General features: G+C 39.6%; 1 protein-coding gene across 2 annotated transcripts in view; it reads right to left on the bottom strand.

Moving 5' to 3' along the window:
* asic2 (acid-sensing (proton-gated) ion channel 2) overlaps nt 1-15253 on the bottom strand; it is a 243554-nt gene that overhangs the window by 85543 nt on the left and 142758 nt on the right. Inside the window, exon 1 of one of the 2 annotated variants that reach the window (XM_056752707.1) lies at nt 12535-14544. The exons of the other annotated variant lie outside the window; for it this stretch is intronic. Coding sequence (XP_056608685.1) covers nt 12535-13245 — 711 coding nt within the window. The 5' untranslated portion in view covers nt 13246-14544. Of the gene's footprint in view, nt 1-12534; nt 14545-15253 lie in introns of those variants that run through there. 2 annotated transcript variants of the gene reach the window in all.

Raw genomic sequence — 15253 nt, 5'->3', positions numbered from 1 at the left:
TCCATCGCTGGGGTACCTTCATGAGTGTACAAAACATATAATGTTGTACCTTTCGGGTACCCTATTGGCCTATTGTGTACCAGTTAAATATTAAGGGCACAGCATTTATAGTAGCTTTGAAGGTACACAATAGCTCCTTAGGGTACAATAATGTACCCAAGAAGGTACAACACCATATAATATGTCCTGTATACCTGTAAAAGAACCTTAGGGTACAACCCTTGTGGGAGAAAAGGTATAATTTTAAACCTTTTATCTGACAATGTACCCCACAGCCTTTCTTTCCCCATGATAACACAATCTCACAGAGGAACTGATAACGTCTGCAATAGCCCTGTATGTTTAGAGGCAGCGATACAGATAATGTTATGGACTGTTAGTGTGGGCTGCACTATAACTGTGTGTTTACAGAGCATAAATTAGATCTACATGCTCCACCTAGATCGGAGTCATGCGTTAATAAGATTGTCGTAGATCCAGCTGACCCCAGACCCCGCGTCTTGCTCGGCACGGCAATCCCACCTTCCTTTCCTTTGGGTCTAGATCAATAGTTGGTCAATAAAAACGAGTTGACGGTTTATTACACAAGAGCTTTTAAAATACAATTCGTAATTTCCACAACACAGAGCCATCGCACGCCGCAAGTGGTTTTTTGATAATAGTAATAAAGCCTCTGCCATGAGATTTTAGTCAGCAAGCTATCGAAAATAGAACCTTTACATAATGCGTAATAACCCAGCAGTTCACACAGTGAAGCAAGAGCATCCTGAGGAGTTAACGCACCAATTAAAACATCTGTAAATAATGAGTTTTAAATGATCACGATTAGTTTTAGTTTAACGGGAGCAGTCTGTTTTAGTTTGGCAAGGTCAACCCTCTGAATCCATTATGAACTTGCATCGCAACTGAAGTGAAATAAATTATTGATAAAAGCCACCCCTGCAATCAATTGTTATCACAGATAAATCACTGGCAATGAAAAAGAAAAAAAAAAACAAGTCCACATTAATAACTCAAACTGATGCCACACCAGCACTCACACTAATTCGCACACGTGCATGGACCGGCAGGCATACGTGAAATCTGTGAGCACGGTTAAATGTAAATTATTTAATATTCAAATATGCCCTTGAGAAGACTATCGCAACAAATTGATTTCCAATTTTGCTTAACCCCTTAAGGCTATTTGCAGATACAGAACCACAAAAATAATCTGTAGGCTATGCAAATTTTAAACGCAAGGGAATTTATGATTGGAAATGTGGATCTGCTAAATTAAAAGGATGCGTTTGAGTTTATACTATGTAGTAAAGCTATGGGAAGACATTTGCATTTGTCTAAAGCTTACACACACTTATACACTGGACACCATATTGAAGTGTACCTCCATTCAGCAGGGCAGGACATATTTATTGATTTTAAGGGTCAGGGTGTTCAGTACAGTACCTTTACATCAAGAAATATAACATCTGAAGGAAGCCATCCATTGGAATTCCCATTCATCTCAATGACTGTTACTTGGCTGCTGTATATATACTGCAAGATTTTAATTCTGAACACTGATTCTGAAAGTTTTTCCCAGGAGCTGTATGACTCAAGAGCTGCAGGAAAATTAAGTTACTTTGCCACACATTGACACGCGCACAAACACAACACGAACACAAGCAGACCGTAACCCTGCGACCTGGAATTCCATAAAACTCCTTTATTTTCTTTATGTGTGTCTTATGACATTGTGCACACAGTTTCTCTGTCATCTCTCTCTTCTCCCTTGTGGAGTTCAAAGGCTTCTCAGCACTCTTGGACCTGTCACATCTTCCACTCATCAAAATGCCAGTGCATCTCCATCCAGAAGCAATCTGAGCTGCTTCTCTTTCTCTCATTAATGCTGATGTATGTGAATAGTGATGTTGTGAACTCCAGAGAACAGCTGTGAATCTACATACACATGTTTGTGTCTGTATAGATGTGGAGGTGTGTCTTTTAATGTGTGAGAAAGCTAAATAAAATATGTGATCTAAGCGTTATATTAGCTTAGAAACTGAACCACTGCTAAAGCAGTAATACCTTTGATTCTATTAAAAACAGTGCGGTTACAACTAAATTATCTGCAGTACAATATACAGCCACTGAATTTTTTTTCAGAATTGAATATAAGTATGTGTTTATGTAAATTTATTTTTGTATCACTTTGTTTCATTCTGTGAACTACTAACAATATTTCTTCCACATTTCAAATAAAAATATTTTTTCAGACCTCAAACACTGCGAAGAAAACAAATTCAGATTCACTTGTAAGCAATACAAACATTATATTTGTTCATGTATTTAGGAAATATATTCGATTTTTATCCCTATTTTCATTTGTCAGTTTTTCTACATTGCTGTTGGATAACATTATGTCACTCCTGAGGTTTGATTTAGTTAAAATTCATTTTCTGTGGGTGTAACTGAAATAATTATCCACGACCTGCACTATTAACTGAATAATTACTGAAATCACAACATGGCATTATTATTAAAAATGCTGTGATTAAAATGCCCAAAATGTTGTGATTTATTTTTATACATACTGCATATTCTGCATGTGCGACGTGCTTCAAATAAAAGGGTGCCAGTCTGTTTTTTGTCTACTATACCTACTCTAAACCACATGGGGTTTATGACATTGTGTTTTTACAATAGATTTTCCTTTAGCCTGTGAGTGGTCTCAAAGTGCATTCGAATGTGCACACAATCCACATGAACTCAATCTCTGGAGGTTAGTTTGGGTTTCTGTAACATGCATTGTGAATGCAAAGTGCTCCAGGTTCACTTTATTTTCCACATTCGCTGCTATACAAATCTAAATGAATAATATCAGATTGCAAACAGAATTGTAACGCGATTTTGCTTTTTCTCTTTATTTAAATATCGAACCTAAGCAAAAATGTTATGAAATGATAAATATGTACCATATTGCAGTCAAAATCACAAAGAGGGATGAGCCTTACATAAGCCATTTTGTAATTTTTCAAAAATAATGTCAGCTTGCTCACTGATATGGCAGTGACTGTATGTGAGGCGATTTGGATTTAATTCTTATCAACCACCATACATACACAGCTTTCTCAATAACAACCAAGAGGACCAAAGGTAGCAAGCATGCACATGCAAACGTACTGCCTCACCTGCCAGAAAATTGCGCAAGTACAAATAGAGCTGTAACCAGGGGTTATTTTTTTTTTTTTTTTTTTTTGAGGGGTGCATATACAAAGCCTATACTCATAATAATTAATAAACTGTAAAATATAAGTTGAGCCCTCTGCTATGAACAATACAATTATGATTAAAATCATTCTTGATGCCAGCAGTGTACATGCGATATGAATAAAATCTTTCTGAATTGACCATATGCCCTATTTACATTTAAATTGTATTATCATTTATTAACATCCACAGCATTTTATGTAAGACCTGTGTAATTCCAATACTTCAGAAAACATTCACAATTATTGAGATGACCCATTGTGCATTCTTGTCACACACCATGAACCAAATCGCTTTGAATGCTTGAATTTAATTAGAATTACATCATTTGGAAGTTGAGCCTTTCTTCACAAACAGCTCTTTATGACTTGAAACGTGCAGTCAACAGTGGGCACATGACAAGAAGTGCGTTATGTCTACAACTCGCATATTGGCAGTGCGTGGCTGTAAGCTGTACAAAGGAAACGGATTTCTGCACGCAGGCAGTTAATGTGCGACTGAGAATTGGGTTACTTCGTTGCATTTTTACTTACTTAAACTCGAGATTTATAATGGGGCACAACGGAGTGCCGCTCCATAACACCAGAAGAGGCGCATACTGGCAGGGAGCAGAGCAAAATGCCTTTAAGCCGGGGCCGGCCCCATTTAACCCTTGGTTATAACCCATTAATGAGGGAAAATATGGAGCGCGCTGAACACAATTCCTGGCACATTGTGTGAATAATAGCAGTACTGTGGCAGAACACTAAAATTCCACTAACATTATTTAAGGGTTGAGAACATCTCAAGCTGAAAAGCTCAGCTGGGTCCGACAGTATTCATAGGTCATGAGATAGCATGGCAGAGCTTAATTCATCTGCTAGTGAACTCACAATGATGCCCATTCTCAGTCCATCGCACTCTAGACCTTCATCTGATACAGCCACGGGGTATCAAAAATACACCATTCAAAAACTCTAGGAAGCATGAGGATGTAAACATGCCTACAAATATTGGATATGACTTTGGATGCAACTTCACAGAAACGTCTCACCAGAGGCACATTAAAAACTGATTTGGGTTTGTTATAAGACTAGAATTTTAATAGCTGCGTAAAACAGCTGCAGAATAATTAAAAATACGACAGCATTGGATGTTATTAATAGCTGCAATAAAACACAAGTTGCAGTTTTTTTCATCTTTGGTTGTCTCGCCTTTGTTTTTGAGCATGATTCATCTATTATAAATGATATTAATGATAATGCTTCTATATAATGAATCTTGCTTCACCTTCCATGTGTTTAAACTAGCGTTTTAAAGCTTTGTGAAAAACTGTTTTGCTCTGTCGTAAATATTTTAACAATGAAGATTAATTTAATATTATATCGATATCAATATAAATATATAAAAAATACATTATGAACAGTCTGTTTTCAAACTTTCGCAGTCACAAAGACACCATAGGACACATGGTATGGTTTATTTGTCAACTACCCGTACATAGAAAGTTGCCAAGAGAGTTGTCAGATCCATGCTTTGTAGTGAAAGAATGATTAAAGAAGACTGTATTGATGTCTTCAGGCCTGTGTAGTTCTGTACCATTACAGTCTTGTTATGTTGTATTTTTCTAAGATCAATTCTTCTGTCATCAGAACACTTTCTATTTTTCTCAAAACGTATTGTACTTTTTGACGCATCATTACACTGACACTTTCATACATTCTAAAGTAGAAAAGTTTGGCCATATTCACAAATGCACACAGCACATTATCCAAGTCAACATGCTGATATCTGCTGGGTTAGTAATACACACAGGACAGAAGGTGTAATCTGCTGAATTGTTGATTGTGTATAAAAGAGGCTGTTTGTAAAAATTCAATGTTAAAAAAAGATACCGGGGTCAGAAATCAAGAGGAAAAAGAGTGAAGAAGATGATGATGGGAGAGAAACGGGCAACGATGTAGGAAATGGAAGAGCAGGGCGAGATGGAGAAAGTGAGACTAGAGGGCACTGAATAAGTTAAGGAAAGAGCAAGTTGAGATGGTGTAAGAAAAGGTGAGAAGAGAGGAGGCTGGCAGCAAACAGCAAGATGAAAGTGGAGCAGGAGTGGGCATAGGAGAGTCTCAAATAAGATGAGAGCTACTATAATTGACCATGTTATGAATCATGATCTCTACTTGAGAAATGCTGTACTGAGACTTCACCATAATGCGAGCAGATCTACAGTGACTTCAATTTCAACAAGCGTGCCACAGTCTGCGAGGACACGACATCACCATCTGTGCTCTGCCGTCCTGGAGCCATACAAAATAACAAGACTACTCATTTATTTATTGTAAACCTACTCTTTCCACAGAAAGAGCGGGAACAAGCTACGTTTTCTTGTGGTTTGGGACAGTGTACATGCGACTAACATGCGATGCCGAAGCGTGAGTAATTTGAAGAACACAAAATCTAAATTATTTCTTAAACTAGAGGTTATGCATTGACATCACTTTCCACCATGAACATGTCGGGATACACCCTGGGATATGCTCCCCTGGGTGGCAAAACAACCAGCAAAATGACTGCGAAGAATAGGAGAAGCAAAGAAACGGGACTAAAACACGCAATTATTATTTTCTGAAATATCAAGCAGCTGAACTCGACGGTGATCCTTACGACTTCTCTACGACTTACGAAGGAATCAGGTGTTCCTTGACACTGAAATGTTGTGCGGAATTGCGTTTCCTGATATTATAAGTCATTTTGCCACCCACAGGGGCCCATGGTAAAGTGACGAAAGGTCCATACAATCTTAAAATCTGATTCAATTTCTACTCATTAGAAGAACCTTTTGGTTCCATAAAGAACCTCTAACATCTGAAGAACCTTTCTATTTCACATAAGGTTCTTTGTGTCAAAAAAAGGTTCTTCCGATTAGGGGTGGGCGATCTAGAAAAAAAATTCAAATCACGATTTTTTCCAGATAGATCACGATTCACGATTTTATCGCGGTTCTTCTTCAAGTTGGTTTCAAGACTATTTTGCAAATTAAAGGGGCTTCAATACAGCCAAACTAAGTCCCCATATAAAAATATACTCTTTACCATTTATATTTTGAAGAATATTTTAATCAAATTAATATTTAATGCAAGTGCAAGAACATAAATCAGTTGTTAGCAAAAAACTTTACATTTTGAATTTGTTTTTTCATCTTGTTGCGGCGCTCGGAGTAAAGCTGTGGAATGGACGTGGAGGATAAATATTTTTGGCTGGGTATTTCGTAACGTGGATCTACGACTTTGAGCAGTTTTTTAAAGCCCTCATTTTCCACAGTCTTTATGGGAATCATGTCTTTGGCCAGGTAAAATGCGACCGCGTCAGTGACATCTTTCCAGCGCTTGTTCATTCTGTCATACGGATACGGAGTTCCTTTCTCAAATGGTTCTTTCGCTAAATTCGTTGTTTAAGCCTTTTAGTTTCCGTATGCTTGGTTGTACCTGATTTACTCGCGTGGGATCCCTTTATAATTTGACTGTCGGCATACTTTTTCAGTCCCTTTTATATTGAGGTGGTTAAAAAGGTTTGTTGTGTTGCCTTACGACGCTCGAATCTTATCATTGCCACATTTGCAAATAACTGTTGTTTGGGCCGTGTCAGTTGGGGAAAACCCAAACCATTTCAATATTACTGATGTAGATTTTTTTTTTGGGACCAAGTCCTCCGTGTTTCCCTCCATCTTCACTGACCGCGTCACTTAATCTTACTGAATTCACAAGCAACGTATACGAGCTTGTTAACATGGCGCAATCTATCGCAAGTATGTTGACGAATTCTATAGAACACTACTATATAGGACGATTTAAAGATTTTCCCGAAAAAGTGGATCGTGCAGTCATTATAATCGTTCGCGATCTAATATCGTCATATCGCACACCCCTACTTCCGATTATAAATTAAGAAAGAGATGGTTCTTTAAAGCAGCGGTTCTCAATCCTGGTCCTCGCGACCCCCTGCTCTGCATATTTTGTATGCTTCTCCTACCTCCTATCGGAGGTTTGTTTAATACGCCCATAAGAGCCCTGCGAAGTAAACATCGCTAGATATTCTGCCATAAATCCCGTTCGAAATGTGGATAATGTTGCGCAAATCTCAAAATTATGGTTAAATTACCCTTCAATCTTCCGTAGTAAGTTTTGTTCTTCATGTTCTTAAATTAACGTCAGCCGATTTCATGTGTGCAGGGAGTAGAGAGCAATGAACACAGTTCAGGGAACACGTCAATCGGAACGCGGTTCATTCATTAAGCTCTCTTCTAATGAGCTAGAGATTTAAATCAGGTGTGTTAAACAAGAGAGATACACAAAATATGCAGAGCGGTGGGTCGCGAGGACCAGGATTGAGAACCGCTGCTTTAAAGAACGTTGGCTCTGTGTGAAACCAAAAATGGTTCTTATATGGCAACGCTGTCAAGAACCTTTTAAGCACCCTTATTTTTAAGAGTGTACCCTCTATATGAGTCGTTCTTCTGAAGATAAAAATGGTCCCACATGACAAAATAACTTTTTCAAGCACTATGAAAGCTGCAGAGACATCAAGGTAAGGATTTAACAATCACGCTGTTCTTTCCATAGATCCACGGCTTGAGAAAACACATTGTGTGCTTTGGATAAAACTCTCTGGCCAGACAGAAATAAGAGGCTTGAAGAATATGTAAATTTATTGGCAGTGGCATGTGAACTGCTTCAAGAAATTAAAAAAGTACATTAAAATTAGTCAAATATATGACTCTAATTCTTCTATCTACTGCTGCATGTAAGAAAACTTTCCACTCTTAAGTCACGAAATAAATAGGCCACATTGCGGAGAAATCTAAAACTATTCTTGCTGAATCTCAAAGCTTCTGTTCTATAAAAAGCCCGGAGTTTGAAGTAGCAAGGCGCGGCATCAAATCTTGCTCTCGTTCCAGACGGGGGACCCCCTGATGGAAAGCTTCAAGCTCAAGGATCATTACAGTGCCAGACCAAACTAATCAACGCAGTGTTGGAGCTAATGAAACTCATCCATTCCCATCAAGTGATGGACATGGCGGACGAACAGTGTTTCCATGGGGATGTAGAGATGGAAATACATGTCTTCATAACTCTATTCTTTCTAGTGAAATGAAAATCTCAAACTATGTGCAGTAGGGGTGTAACAGTTCAGATTTCTCACGGTTCGATTTGTGTCTCGGTTTTAGGATCATGGTTTCATTTCAGTTCGTGCTAGGTTCAGAGAAAAGGGACTACTGACAAATAAAAATATGAATTAATAATCAAGCTACAAGTAACAGCACCAATAAAACGACAGAGCAAAGCAGAAAATAAAGTAAGATACTGTATATGTACCTTTAAGGTAGAAATGGATTAAAGTGTAATAAAACATAACATTGCATATGTACAAATTAAATAAAGATGTATCCTAATTGAAGTGACAGAAGCTATTAAGACACAAGAAGTTAGTGATTTCCTTGACTTTTAACAGACAGCAGGAATATCCTGCTGTTGCTTTAAGAGGAATGAAACAGATCCAGTACAATGATACTGTACAAATGTGTTGTTTTTCGTCTGTTTCGTCTGTTCACTTAAGACATAACCTACTATGTTTGTTAAGATACTCGACAAGAGTGGCATTTTGATCTACTTCTTGTGTGAATTTGTCCGTTTAATTGCTTCAAAAGACAACTCAATATTTGCGCCATGTCTGAGACTTTTCTTGTGTGCGCTTCGGATCTTCTCACAGTGCACAAGCGAGTTTTCTTGTGCATCATCTTGCACTTAAATGTTTAAATTGACAAGGCTTGAATGAGTTTAGTTTAAACAGCAACGTGCTGTTCAGGTCTCACCTGCACTCGCGTGCTCACAACACCCGCGTGAAGAAAGCATAAATGACTGGTCATATAACAGCATAATTGTCTACGTTATTTGATTTGTTGTAGGTATTAAATGTGTATCCATCGACAAACATTCATAAGCTGAACTTTGTCAGTCTGTTTAACGCATTATAATTTCTAACGAACAATATTATAAATGCGTCGTCAGATTTAAGATAATCCGCGTGGCGAACCGTTGGTGGAGAACCGTGCGGTCACAGTTTTTTACCGAGAACCGTTACGCCCCTAATGTGCAGCCGATAGTCCTCTTATATAAGCTTCTAGTACTTCATTTACAGCAGTATTGTAAAAGTAGTTTAGATTATATATCACAGTTATTGTTCATACTGGTATATTATGACACCCATGTCTGTAATTCTTGGTTCCATAAACGATCAAGAATAATGTACTACTCAACATTCAAAACATACCAATTCATCAAAATAATACACATGAACGTATGAAGAAACATGGAAAATACATCATAAGATACATCGCTGTCATTAAAAAACATTCTAGAGCTGGGTATTAAAGCTCTTTCTCTCTCTCTCTCTCTCTCTCTCTCTCTCTCTCTGAGGTTCTGTGATTGGCTTACTGGGTCTCTAATACACTTTGTAATGAGTGGATAATGTCTGGGTAATGATGAGGAGAGGAAGACTGGTAATAAGGAAGAGTGAAATTAGGAGTTTCACAGGGGCAAATCCACTTTCTAAACTCTTAAAGTGGAAGAGTATGTTTTCCTGTGTATATTTATTGTATTGCAATTTGGGTGTACAGCGATACACAATAATGCACCATATCAATGCTTCATTCATTCATTCATACCTTCCTCTGCTATTTGGGCTAATTATCCAAGGATTTGCTGTTCCAACAAATTAGACGGTGAGCACGCCAAATCCGACATAATGCAACGCTTTGGCATAATGAAATGTACCCTGTTCCATGTGATTGTCAACACGTCCTGACGGCACCATTTTCAAAATCACCTGTTGGTCACTTATCGGTTTAATTGTGATGGTTTTTAAACAGCTTTCTCTAAAATCATCAGTATTTTTTTTATGCCACCGGGAAGCTTGGCCCCCTAATTGCTGCTCGCAGCTCTATTTACTTAATACTGCGGATCTCTTTTTCAGAGTTGCTAAAATTCTCAGCAAACTGCTGTGCCATTCCCAAAAGTGAGAAAAACACGTCGGTGACATGCGGCCCTAATTAAGAATAATTGAGAAAGAGTTGTAAAGTAGTCTCGCACAAACACGCAGACAGAGAACTGAGATGTAGCCTGAGAGAGAACATCTGCCTCTGCTCTTTCATTTCTCACATCAACAACAGAATAAGAGAAACAACTGCACACAATGGATTCAGAATGACACTGAGAGAGACAGAGAGAGAGTGAGTCGGGACAGAACCTACAGCAAAACATCATCCTAACAAAACACCCCTTCCAAAATCACATAAACTTATTTAAACAGTGCCAGAATAACAGTGTTTCCTACAGCTGTTACTCCAATTCTACCTACCACATATTTTACCTATAATAGCATGCTAAAGGAATTTTCAGCTATGTTATTTGTGACATGCACGATAAAGTCTTTTACTAGCAAATGTAAGGTTTGAATCCCTTTATTGCACAGTAACATGTGCAATGAAATTCTTTGCTTTCCACTGTGCATGCTTTCAAAATAATAAGAATCTAATGGAAATCAACATAAATAAAAAGTATATAAACAGTGCAATACACTCACCTAAAGGATTATTAGGAACACCTGTTCAACTTGTTATTAATGCAATTATGGTGGTGGTGTAATGGTGTGGGGGATGTTTTCTTGGCACACTTTGGGCCCCTTAGTGCCAATTGGGCATCGTTTAAATGCCACGGCCTACCTGAGCATTGTTTCTGACCATGTCCATCCCTTTATGACCACCATGTACCCATCCTCTGATGGCTACTTCCGGCAGGATAATGCACCATGTCACAAAGCTCGAATCATTTCAAATTGGTTTCTTGAACATGACTATGAGTTCACTGTACTAAAATGGCCCCCACAGTCACCAGATCTCAACCCAATAGAGCATCTTTGGGATGTGGTGGAACGGGAGCTTCGTGCATCCCACAAATCTCCATCAACTGCAAGATGCTATCCTATCAATATGGGCCAACATTTCTAAAGAATGCTTTCTGCACCTTGTTGAAGCAATGCCACGTAGAATTAAGGCAGTTCTGAAGGCGAAAGGGAGTCAAACACAGTATTAGTATGGTGTTCCTAATAATCCTTTAGGTGAGTGTATATAGACTGTAATGTTTAGAGTAATGTTTTTTTTACATTAACAAATAAAAAATGTCACTCTTCTTTAAGTTAACTCAATTTTAAGCTGTATCAACTCACTATTGGCCAAAACGTGTTTTAAAAAAAGTCGACATGACTTGTAATGGCAAGTTGATTGTACTTAAAAATTGAAGACATAAAGGTCCAACTTTTTTTTGTACCGAAGCAAAGATTATCTAAAGTGCAATTATAATACAATATTGTTGAGAAATCAAATTATAATCAAGTACAATCAATTTGGATTTACAAATAATTTTAACTACTCTTATTAATGTTTAAATTAATGCAACTAAGTTGCACTAAGTAAATAAGTTGAATTAATGTACAAAAAAGTAATTTCAACAATAAAAAAGTAGTTTCAACAATTCACTGGCCAAAATTCATAACACAAAGTAGAAATGACTTGCCAAAAGCCAGTATGATTGTACTTAAAAGATGTCTGTATTATTATTTATTTTATGTACATATGTCACATTGATAGGTAAAACAGCAGGAAAATGTATTAAAGGGAATGATTAGCCGAGAGATTGTGGGACATACAGCAGCACATTGTACAGTAGAGTCAATGTACACCTATAGCTAATACAGATCCACATTTATTAATATGAATAGATTTGATCTGTGGTTTTGGCTGTTTTCACATGAGGTTCAACTGCTTGGTCCACATCTGAGTTCAGTTCTACTGCACCAAAAGCTATTATGTGAAAGCCAAACTAAATATCGCTGGGAAATTAGATTTCTTTAGATAATTAGCTGGTGGGATGATAAATTAGTTTTAACTAACAGGCTGCACGATACTTTGATAACAGTGCTGGGCTCAAAGAGATGGGATTAGATGTGGGGCTTCCTGAGAAAAAAAATGGATTCATGAATTGGGGTCATAGCGGTCAGACATGGGTGTAAAAAAATGTGCCGTGAAAGATCTGAAGCATGATAGAGGGCAACAGAGGACAATAACTAACAAGAGGTCGGTGCCGACCTCGAGAGCCCAGTTCATGGACAAATTAGTCAGAGAGAATTCAGCATCTTGAAAGTGCGTGCAAAGGTGAGAAAGAGAGAGAGGTGTGGAGGTCATTTGTTCAGACTTACCGTGGAGAAGTTGTGAGCTCCACAGGGTTCTCCGCGGTACTTGCATCCCAGCAGCATATCCTCCAGCTGGTGACCCAGACGGTCCATGAACTCCAAGCTGGTGCCCTCGAAACGCCGCGGTGGCAGGAAAAGACGGAAATCTGAGAGCTTGCTGAACCAGGCCTGCTTGTCATCTTGAAGCAGGTCCAGCACCAGGGGCCTGGCCGTCCGATTGGCTAGCAGCAGTCCCAGCCAGTGACCCGCAAAGTACAGATCACTCTTGGTGAGGTGATACAAGCGCACTGGGTTATTGTTACAGATGGTGACCGTAGGAAAGGCGAGTTCTCTCGCCCACTCCGTGTGTACTCTTGTGTGGGTAGGGAAGGCTAGCCAGTGAAGCAGGCGATTTGATGACCAAGACAACAGAAGACCCAGAGAAGTACATAACGCCAAAAACCAAAATGCCCGACGGCTGAGAGAAATTGATGGGGAGCAGACGTGCCGTAAACCGTGCAGGCGAGTCCGTGTCAGGAGGGTGGTGGTTAGGTGTGACAAACCGTCCCGCGTTGCTCTGGAACGGACAGGACGACGGCGGGCCCTGCGCTGGCCCGGTGTGGGTGAAGCAGGGCGCAGACAACGGCCTTCCAGAGCCATGAGGGCCCACAGAGCTGCTAGGGCAGCAGGGGGGAAGGCTTCATCTCCCAGCCAGGCCTCCACGGCCGGGGGCCTCATGGGGCTCCAGCAGGACAGAGAGAGCCACAACACTGACTACCTGAATACTAATATGTCGTTAAACGCCAAGGCACACTCACTAAGCAACTACACAAGGTTAGATCAAAATAATGCACTTTTAAACATCATAGTCTATTGTTAATATTATGTAAAGCATACAGAAGCTTGTTTCTGAATAGAATGAATTCACACTGCTCCCTAAGGAAACCCAAATTTTGTATGTGTCTTCATACCCACTGGCAACACAATATTACCCCCTAGGCAAAATCCCCAGGCTATTTCCTTTATTCTCTCTCTAAAACTCTCTCCCTATCTCTCCGGATGCTCACAGTTCGAGATCACTGTTTTGCGGTCTCCATCAAGCCTCTCTCTCTGCAGCAGTCCAAGGGAGCGAAACCGAACAAATGAAGCAGGAAGTGATCCTAATGAGAGAAAAGATTCAACAGATACAAGACAGATAATTGTAACAGAACATAATGAAAAAGAGAAGGGTCGGATGAACCGAGACATTGGCAGAGGGCCAACAAAAAAGACAAGGATTGGAGGGAGCCTTCTGGGAGGCTGACCTGCTGGTGAAATTCTCCACGGTCATGTGAGGGTCCCACAAACACTAGCTAGATCTGCTTTCACCGGCACACTCTAAAACGAACTCACTTTTACTTTTTTCTTGAAGCTGACTCTCAGCCATACTATCTCTCACATGAATAACAAACCTGGTGAGAGTGAGAGAGGTCGTTCTTCATGCTACACACACACACACACACACACGTTTACATTTATAAGCGCGCGCGCACACACCGCCTCGTGCCTGCAGGAAAGCTGAACGCTGCTGATGTTGTATCTGTTCTGACAAAGTCTGAATTCAGCATCTCACTCAGTCTCTTTTCCCATCCTTCTTTTATCTTCTACTCCTTTTATCCTCGAGTTTCTCTCTCCGCTAAAAATATCCATCCAAATCTCCAAAACAAAATCAAGTCTTAAAATTGTCCGCGCGCCCCGCCTGCACTGTCAATCAAAGCACGTTCGCTCCTCCTCTTAAATCTCGTCCTCCTCCTCTCGTCCTTTATCGTCGTCTGAAAGTCTTTGGTCGTGCGAGAGAGAGAGAGAGGGGGGGACGTCAGAAGTCATTCCGTGTGTGCGCTCCGCTTCGCGTTCCGCGGTTTAATAGCCCGTCTGTTGCCGCCGCGCGTGTTCTAGTTTTCGCGCGCTGTCGGTGTGTCCGCTCAGCACCGCTCTCCTCCTCTTGGGTCACTCCATCCATTCACTTCTCCTGCTCTGTCGCTTCTGCTCTCTCCGCACTCCTCCGTGTCCACACAGCAAGCTCTTGGCTCAGCTCGTGCCAGCGCTTTCTCTCTCTCTCTCTCTCTCTCTCCCTCCCTCGCAAGCACACTCTCTTTCCTTCTGAGTCTCTCTCTTTATTTGCTCCTACATTTGTTATGCACTCAGATTTCTTGAACGAGGCTGGAAAACAAGAGTCACAGTAAGGTTCCTTACCTGCGTTTGTGATAAAAAGTGAAGGAAATCATGCTTCTGTATGTGTACTGTAGGATGCATGTGTGTGTGAATGGGAAGTATCTCAAGTATCTCACCGGTGTCTCTCAATGTTCATTCCTTTACATTATTTCACTTCTTTCTCTTTTGTTTTAAAAAAGCACATTAAAAATAACAACTTTTGATTAAACTTATAGATAAGCCTGTTGGTGCAGTTCTTATAGAAGTTGTCAAACCTTTATGACTTTCTTTCTTCCGCAGAACACAAAATAACATATTTTAAAGAATTTTGTTAACTGTCCCCCATTCACTTGCATTGATTGTTTATCCATACAATAGAAGTGAATGGGGGACAATGCTGTTTGGTTTCTAGCTTTTTTAAAATGTCCTCTTTTGTGTTCGGTGGTAAAAAGAAAGTCATAAAGGTGAGTGTGAGTAAATGACGACAGAATTTTTCTTTTTGGGTGAACTATTTCTTTAACTGTTTCACAGTTTATGTGTGGCTATGGCAAATGTA

This window comes from Triplophysa dalaica, chromosome 7, assembly GCF_015846415.1.
Source record: "Triplophysa dalaica isolate WHDGS20190420 chromosome 7, ASM1584641v1, whole genome shotgun sequence".
Taxonomy (NCBI): domain Eukaryota; kingdom Metazoa; phylum Chordata; class Actinopteri; order Cypriniformes; family Nemacheilidae; genus Triplophysa; species Triplophysa dalaica.
This window is presented reverse-complemented; position numbering and strand designations above follow the sequence as displayed.